This window comes from Salvelinus sp. IW2-2015, linkage group LG13 (genome assembly GCF_002910315.2).
Source record: "Salvelinus sp. IW2-2015 linkage group LG13, ASM291031v2, whole genome shotgun sequence".
NCBI classification, from domain to species: Eukaryota; Metazoa; Chordata; class Actinopteri; order Salmoniformes; family Salmonidae; genus Salvelinus; species Salvelinus sp. IW2-2015.
In genome coordinates, this window is record NC_036853.1 from 36,470,307 (window position 1) to 36,479,815 (window position 9,509).

General features: G+C 44.2%; 1 protein-coding gene across 1 annotated transcript in view; it reads right to left on the minus strand.

Annotated features, from left to right (window-relative positions):
- LOC111971395 (myomegalin) overlaps positions 1–9,509 on the minus strand; it is a 119,105-nt gene that overhangs the window by 78,220 nt on the left and 31,376 nt on the right. The window contains 1 exon segment of the mRNA XM_070446250.1: positions 1,459–1,569. Within this exon segment, the coding sequence (XP_070302351.1) occupies positions 1,459–1,569 (111 nt within the window).

A 9,509-nucleotide genomic window follows, 5' to 3' on the forward strand; every position in this document is an offset into this window, starting at 1 on the left:
GTCAAAGTTTGGGTAGCTTCCAGATGCTTCCACAATAAGTTTCTCACATAAGTGACGACCTGTGGAACAATGAGGTCGGTTGTAGGCCTCCTTCGCTAGCTACACGGCTTTTTTCAGTTTCTGCCCACAAATTTTTCTTATAGGATTGAGGTCAGGGACTTTGTGATGCGCCCAATACGTACTTGTTGTCCTTTAAGCCTTTTGCAAACTGAAGTATTGTCTTAGGGTCGATTGTTCCATTTGGTAATGGGACCCCATTTTCGACAAAGCTTTTACTTCTGATGAATGACTTGAATGTTGCTTCAATATATCCACAAAGTTTTTATTCTCATGATGCCACTCTATTTTCTGAAGTGCACCAGTCACCTCCGCAGCACAAGACACAAGACATGATCATCAGTCATCGTGTATATTGCTCTTCACGGTTGGAGATGGTGTTCTTTAGGCTTGTTTTTTACAAGCGCTCTCCGCATTTTTCCTCCAAACATTGATACGAGGCTCATGTATGGCTCAAACAGTTCTATTTTTGTTTATCGCACAGAGGAATTTCTCAAAAGTACAATCTTTGTCCCCATATGCATTTGCAAACGTTACGTCTGGGCTTTTTTTGGCGGTTATAGAGCATGGCTTCTCACTTCTGGAGCGGCCTTTCAGGTGTATGTGTTAGCGGGTACGCGCTAATAGCGTTTCAATCAGTTACGTCACTTGCTCTGAAACCTAGAAGTAGTGTTGCCCCTTGCTCTGCAAGGGCCGCGGCTTTTGTGGAGCGATGGGTAACGACGCTTCGTGGGTGTCAGTTGTTGATGTGTCCAGAGGGTCCCTGGTTCGCGCCYGTGTTGGGGCGAGGGGACGTACTAAAGTTATACTGTTACACATGCACAAAGTAGATGTCCTAACTGACTTGCCAAAACTATAGTTTGTTTACAAGAAATGTGTGGAGTGGTTGAAAAACGAGTTTTAATGACTTCAACTTAAGTGTATGTAAACTTCCGACTTCAACTGTATGATGAACCTAGAGCATGCAGCAAAGACCAAAGACCAAAACTCTCTCACCCTCTTTCTCTGTCACACACACACACACAACAGAAGCAGCACATGAAACTGCGACACAGCCAATGAAATTGTAAACTTGCAACAAATGGCCACCTTCCCGATTCCTTTCCCCTGTCACCTCCTGCACCCCTCTCCTCCACCCCTCCATGTCGCAGTAGGACCCTCTTGTGGACATCATCGCTGCTCCTACCCCCTCTCCCCTGTCCCTCGGTGCCCCCGTGACTCACCCTCTTGTGGACATCGTCATTGCTCCTACCCCCNACTCACCCTCTTGTGGACATCGTCATTGCTCCTACCCCCTCTCCCCTGTCCCTCGGTGCCCCAGTGAGACTCAACCTCTTGTGGACATCGCCACTGCTCCTACCCCCTCTCCCCTCTGTCCCTCGGTGCCCCAGTGAAACTCACCCTCTTGTGGACATCGTTACTGCTGTCCTCGTACTTCTGCTGAATCCTCTCCTCAAGGAAGTAGATCCGCAGCTTCAGGCTGAAGTTCTCCTTCTTCAGGTCTTTCAGGTGCTGAGAAATAGTGCGGTAACCGCGGAAACTGTTAGACATGGCACCAGGTTTTTCCAAAGGGGGCAACAGAGCCCCCCATTCAGTCCTGCATCCTAAAGCAGCACTGAATAAAAACGTAATAACATAAACATCAATAATTCAAAATCTATCAGTAGAATAGTAGTTGCTGTCTAACTGTAGAACAACAACACTGATGTCCAACACACAATCAAGATTGAAGTGAATGACAATCACAACCGGAGTAGAGAGCTGCCTCCTCGTTTTTTCAACATTGAGGAGGGGTTGTGGGGGGGTGGCATGAGCAGTGGGGGGGTGGCATGAGCAGTGGGGGGGAGTGTGTTGATAAAGAGTTGTGTCAGAGTTTCTTTTTTTTTAACACTGAAGTTATCCCAGGATCTGACATGGGCTGGAGAGTGGCACAGACAGACCACAGACACAAGTGGTGTGCTGCTACTGTAGCTGATAGGGAACACATACTGTATGCGACTACACTTGCGCAGTAGCCTTCAATTTGATCTGGAACTGTAATGGAAATAAATAGGTTTGCCAACTAGTTTGAGATCACATACTGTGTTAATCTAGGAGACAAGTTGATGGGTTAGTGCCCTGCTATCCTCCCACCACKCTGTATCCCCCAAAAGTTAAGCCTCACTGAGCTAGGCACAACAGCTGCTTCCAAGAACCCTCAACACTCCACCTCATACCAGTAGACATACAGGCAGAAAAGGCCAAGCACCTAAACAAGTTGAACTGGAACCATAAATACTGAAACCGCGCTGTGCGTGCATGTATATCTCCAATGAAGCATATGAGATATGAATATCAACACTTGACAACTACGGAGTGACTACATGCTTTGTGACCATAAGGGGGTGCTATAGCTCCACTCTCCTGCTCTGTTCACCTGAGTGAGTGGAAAMACTGATTTCACTGATCTGAGATATGTGTTGGTTTGTACTGTTTTAAAGGTGAAAGGTGGGGTGTTTAGGGAAGTTTGGGGTTTTTTTCTGACAAGAAACTTGTACATTTTGTACATAAACCAACAAATGCTGAAGTTCTTGTCATGTTCCGAAAAAAATTKAGTTGATTTTGCTCCAAAGGTGTTTTATACTTACAAAGTTAAAAAATATTTTAAACAACCTGTGTCTGTTATTTTAGTCATATGATTTCTTATTTAGCTTTGACCTTGCTTAACTTCAGAGATACAGTAGTTCTGAGATTATTTCATTGAATTCTTACCAGTAACAGTCAWGAGTTTGGACACACCTACCCATTCAAGGGTTTTTCTTTATTTTTATTATTTTCTACATTGTAGAATAATAGTGAAGACATCAAAACTATGAAATAACACATATGGAATCATGTAGTAACCCAATTTTTTTTTTAACAAATCAAAATACATTTTATATTTGCCTTGACAGCTTTGCACACTCTTGGCATTCTTTCAACCAGCTTCATGAGGTAGTTACCTGGAATGCATTTCAATTAACAGGTGTGCCTTGTTAAAAGTTGATTTGTGGAATTTCTTTCCTTCTTAATGCGTTTGAGCCAATCAGTTGTGTTGTGACAAGCAAAGAGAAACGACAGTCCATCATTACTTTAAGACATGATGACAATATGGAACATTTCTAAAGTTTCTTCAGGTAGAGTCAGAAAAAAAACATCAAGCGCTATGATGAAACTGGCTCTCATGAGGACCGCCACAGGAAAGGAAGACCCAGAGTTACCTCTGCTGCAGAGGATAAATTCATTAGAGTTACCAGCCTCAGAAATCGGCAATTAACTGCACCTCAGATTACAGATCAAATAAATGCTTCAGAGTTCAACTAACAGACACATCTCAACATCAACTGTTCAGAGGAGACTGTGAATCAGGCCTTCATGGTTGAATTGCTGCAAAGAAACCACTACTAAAGGACACCAATAAGAAGAATAGACTTGCTTGGGCCAAGAAACACAAGCAGTGGACATTAGACCAGTGTAAATCTGTCCTTTGGTCTGATGAGTCCAAATTTGAGAATTTTGGTTCCAACCGACGTGTCTTTGTGAGACGCAGAGTAGGTGAACGGATGATCTCCGCATGTGTGGTTCCCACTGTGAAGTATGGAGGAGGAGGTGTGATGATGTGGGGGTGCTTTGCTGGTGACACTATCAGTGATTTATTTAGAATTCAAGGCACACTTAACCAGCATGGCTACCACAGCATTCTGCAGTGATATGCCATCCCATCTGGTTTTTAAACAGGACAATGACCCAAAACACACCTCCAGGCTGTGTAAGGGCTATTTGACCAAGAAGGAGAGTGATGGAGTGCTGCATCAGATGACCTGGCCTCCACAATCACCGGACCTCAACCCAATTGAGATGGTTTGGGATGAGTTAGACAGCAGAGTGAAGGAAAAGCAGCCAACAAGTGCTAAGCAATTGTGGGAACTCCTTCAAGACTGTTGGAAAAGCATTCCTCATGAAGCTGGTTGAGAGAATGCCAAGAGTGTGCAAAGCTAACATAAAGGCACAGTGTGGCTGCTTTGATGCATTTAAAATCCAAAATATGTTTTCATTTGTTTAATACTTTTTTGGTTACTACATGATTCCATATGTGTTATTTCATAGTTTTGATGTCTTCCCTATTTTTCAACCATGTAGAAGATATAAAAATAAAGAAAAACCCTTGAATGAGTAGGTGTGTCCAAACTTTTGACTGGTACTGTATATATATGCCATTTAGCAGACACAAACCTTAACCAAACAAGACTGCAATGGCTAGGCCAGGCCAGTGACTGAGTAGCTGAGACACAAACAGGTCAGAGAATGATCATCGCCAGTGCTAACACTGTATTCCATCATATGTTTCCCAACTCCAGTCCTGGAGTACCGCCAACAGTACACGTGTTTTACCCCTGGACAAACACACCTCATTCAACTCATCGAGGGCTTGATGGTTAGCTGACAAGTAGATTGAGGTGTGTTTGTCAGGGCTACAGTAAAAATGTTTACTGTTGTGGGTACTAGAGGACTGGAGTTGGGAAACACTGAATAGGTAGAGAACCATAGTCCAGTCCAGGTAGCCGGCAGGTAGCAGCTAGCCTAGTGCTTAGAGCGTTAGGCCAGTAACCGAAAGGATGCTAGATATAATCCCCGAGCTGACAAGGTAAAAATCTGTCGTTCTGTCCCTGAACAAGGCAGTTAACCCACTGTTCCTACGCCGTCATTTTAAATAAGAATCTGTTCTTAACTCACTTGCCTMGTTAAATAAAGGTTAAATAAAACATAAAAAACAAAGTATTCCAGCATACTGGATAGGCTACGGCAGAGCTGGAGAGAACAGTACACCCATAACCGATTACAACCCAATTAGGCCTCATTCAGAAGAAATCATTGAATTTATTACCAAACGAGCTGCATGTGAAATGAAATCATCCCTATTCTCTCACTGTACTTTCCCTTTCTGACGTCTGCTCATAGTCTAGTGGCTCTAGCACGTCGGGGGGGGGAGCACATCCAGACATTTTCCAGACTCCCGTACCAAACTTCTAAATTGTACCCCACTGGTTTATATTATTGGGGTGTATCTAACCATCCATTATTACAATCAGACTGGATTAAAAGACGTGCAGATAAATATCTGGGTCGTGAAAGGTTCCTACGTCACACCAGCCACAGCTCATAAACATTTTCCAGCGGTGACGTCCCTCGCCAAGCTGCGTGCTGCGCATTTCCATGGTGCTTTAATTAGGTTGTTTTCAAACTGAATGTGCAACAAGAGACCAAGAACTCACCACAGAAGAGCTTGGGAGGAAGGAGAAGTAGAGCGAAGGGAAAAGGATCTTAGAGGAAGTGAAGTCGTGATGTGAGGGGCTATAGCTTCACTCTCCTTTTCTGTTCACCTGAGTGAACGGAAACACTAATATATATACAGTATATATATATATATATATATATGCGATTTAGCAGACACTTTTATCCAAATCGACTTACAGTTATGCGTGCATACGTTTTACGTATAGGTGGCCGCAGCAGGAATCAAACCCACAAACATTGGTGTTGCAAGCATCATGCTCAACCAACTGAGCCATATAAAAACTAGCTAGTTGAGTTTGTCCATGGAAAGGTGTATACCATAGAGATCCTATTAAATGAGTTCTAAGATGTCCTTCTGGAGGGCCAACACTAAAAGTAGAATGACACAACCACCTGAATATGAACCAAATAAAGTCAGACCACACCGCACTGGAAGAGAGGATACTGAGGTAACAAACACTTTTCACTCCAAATCCTCATCATTAAATTAGTTACACAGTCTGATGTGGAATTTTCCAAACTGCCAATATATCTGCAATAATATGCAAAAGGCAATGTGTGCTACTGTTCTCACACTGTTAACAGAAACACCAGTTAATAATAGCAAGCAATGTTTAACAACCATGTAAAATACTCAAAGAAAATCTGGGACACCGCTTCTGTTTATTTCAATTTTTCCAATCTTACCCCGCAAGGCTCATAATTATGCGTATAAAAATTGGGCTGACAAGCATAAATGCCACTGTTCTGTTTGTAGATTATCTACAAGGGATATAAATCAAGCAGAAAATGTTCAATTTCACTGTATCCAGGGAAACAAATGCCAAGGCAACCGTACTGACTTCAGAGGCATGGTGGTGATCTGCTCTCTATTTACTGTGATGTAAATGTCATGTCATACAGTACATGCGACAGAGAGGGAGAAGCATATATCCATGTACATGGGTAAGATAGTATAGCTAGCTACATTTTCAGATATTAAATGTTTTTAATTTTGTCAGAAAGTTATTTCAATTTCAAATTAAAGCGTACTGTGAGCTAGCTAGCTAACGTTAGCTTCCTGGTTAGTTTGAGTTTATTTTATTTTTACATGGACAGTGCAAATTAATCAACGTTTCAGTTAAAGTGCCGGTTTTATCCAGCCGGCTAATTTTCAACCGCAGTCCCTCGGCAGGTTATTAAAAACAATTACAATATAGACAGTCATTGAGCAGTGAGCACACGCAGAGCAACATAGGACAAGCAAGACGTAGCATACAGACAGAGCAACATAGAACAAAAAGCAACAAGACAAAATCCATAAAAGCAACAAAGTGTTTCCACACCTCACAAGCTACAGACAACAGACAACATGGAAAGCGGCAACAGCTAGGGATTATGTTTACAAATCTGATTGACCTTTAGCCATGTCTTCATGCTTTTTGTGAAAGTGTGATAGGTGGTGCAGTTATGTGTGTCTGGTGGCAGTGTATTCCAGACATGGGAAGCTCTCACAGAGAAAGCGGATTTACTAAAGGTGCTTTTCCTTAAGGGAACTATACAGTCACCTCTCATGGCAGACCTTGTGGATCTGCTGCCATATGTTTGGGTTTTCTGTTTAACAGAAATACTGAGTGGAGGGAGAGCCAGGCTATTTAGGATCTTAAATACAAGACATGCGTCGGTGTATTGCACAAGATTTTCCCAACTCAGGAGCTCATGCTTTCTGAGGATGTAACGGTGATGAAGGCTATTGGGCTTCCTATCAAGCACTTTGAGAGCCTGTTTTTAAACAGACTGAATAGGTTTTAAATGTTGTACAGCAAGCTTGGGCCCAACTAATCAAGCAGTATGTTAAGTGGGGGAGTATCATAGATTTGAAGTACAGTTTTGCTACCTCTGTAGTCAAACAATTTCGTATAAAATCGGAAATTAGCTAGGTTGAATTTGGTTATTTGAATTACCTTTTTCACATGCTTTTTAAAAGAGCGGTTGGAATCAAGTATGATGCCAAGGTACTTAAAATCAGATACCACCTGGAGCTTCTTCCCTGACACATAGACATCTGGCTCAGTAGCATCTGTTGCCCTCTTTGCGAAGAACATGCAGTTTTGTTCACATTGAGATGCAAACACGAGTCACTGAGCCACTTTATAACCTGGACCATTACAGTAGTGAGTTCTTGTGCAGCTTGTTGTTTGCTCTTTGCATGCACATATATCACTGTATCATCTGCATACATTTGAACTTCAGACCAAGTAGAGACAGAAGGCAGATCATTAACGTACAGGCTGAACAGGATGGGCCCCAGGATTGACCCTTGGGGCACGCCCACATCATAGCTAAGAGTGATCAGAGTTACTGATCTGTGTAGTAATATTATTCCTATCTCAGAGCCATTTGCATTGCTAGTTATAGCCTAATGTTAGCTAACTAGCTAACATTGAACCTTGTTGGTTAGGTACCTGCAGATTCATGCAGGGTAGTAACGTTATGAGTTGGGATAATGATTAATTGTTTAGCAAGCTAGCTACATGTCTAAACAAAAGACTCCACTATACAAGTAACCATTTCTCTACACCTTCTGTATCCTGTGCATGTGACAATTTTTTGTTGTTGATTTTATTCGATATAGTGTGTGTTTACCAGAGACGGTAATGTGAAGAACATGACCTGCACCAAAGTCAAATTAGGATATAACGTTAGGCCAACGAGACAGTGTCCAAGTTCTAAAATTCTCCGGTAGAATGCCCTGCTTTTATTTCGTCACACTCACAGCCGTAAGCTATTTTCTGTAATTGGAGCACCATTAAACTTGTAAATAATGTAAATAATGATATTGTTGTGAGTTTATTTTCGTGTAATTAAGACAAATGAGATAAAGTGAAGACGTTGTCAGCTATATGATATGGTCATTATTTGAACTGGCTAGCCAGCTAACAAGAAACTAACCAAAAACATTTAGAAATGTGCTTTTAGTTGCCTGTTTTGCTAGATTGGCATATACTAAATTCATTTTTAAATGGGTCGGTTTATCGGTGTTGAAATACACTAGTTAAGCTATTTCGGACCACCAGGCTGCTGATGTCATGCAGCCCGTAGTTTTGTATTTATACTTTTTATAATGACAATAAGTTTTATTTCGGACGACAACAGAATGTTCACGATGTCACTGCAACAACTGTCGATAGACGTAATATTGTCACGTTCCTGACCTGTTTTTCCTTTTTCTTGTATTTATTTAGTTGGTCAGGGCGTGAGTTCGTGCTTAGCCCAGTGCGGGCATTCCACCTCGCCGCACTGGCAGGGCTACGGGGACCATTCAACCTGGTAAGGTTGGGGAGCTCGGTGCTCAAGAGCGCGTGTCCTCCTTCACGGGTCCGGTTATACCCGGTGCCACCTCCACGTACCAGTCCTCCGGTGGCAGCCCCCCGCACCAGGCTGTCTCTCCGGGTTCTCTCTCCAGCTGCTTCCACCCTGTCCAGCCGCTTGTCAGAGCCTTCCTCCTCTCCAGCACAGCCAGTGTCTGAACTGTCTGCCTGCCCAGCGCTGTCTGAACTGTCTGCCTGCCCAGCGCGGTCTGAGCTGTCTGCCTGCCCAGCGCTGTCTGAGCTGCCTGCCTGCCCAGCGCTGTCTGTCTGTCACCGAGCCTTCCGCCAGCCAGATCCGCCAGAGCCGTCCAGCCAGGATCCGCCAGAGCCAGCCAACCAGGATCCGCCAGAGCCAGCCAGCCAGGAACCGCCAGAGCCAGCCAGCCAGGATCCGCCAGAGCCAGCCAGCCAGGAGCCGCCAGAGCCAGCCAGCCAGGATCGCCAGAGCCAGCCAGCCAGGATCCGCCAGAGCCAGCCAGCCAGGATCCGCCCCTCAGTCCGGTGCTGCCCCTCCAGTCCGGAGCTGCCCCTCAGTCCGGAGCTGCCCCTCAGTCGGAGCTGCCCCTCAGTCCGAGCTGCCCTCAGTCCGGAGCTGCCCTGCTATAATGGGTTTATTTATGGAGGGTGGGTCATTGGGAGGAGGCCAAGGAAGCGGGGTTTGACTATGGTGGGGTGGGGACCACGACCAGCGCCAGAGCCGCCACCGTGGACAGACGCCCACCCAGACCCTCCCCTAGACCTTTATGCTGGTTGCGCCCGGAATGTTCGCACCTTAAGGGTGGGCGGTTA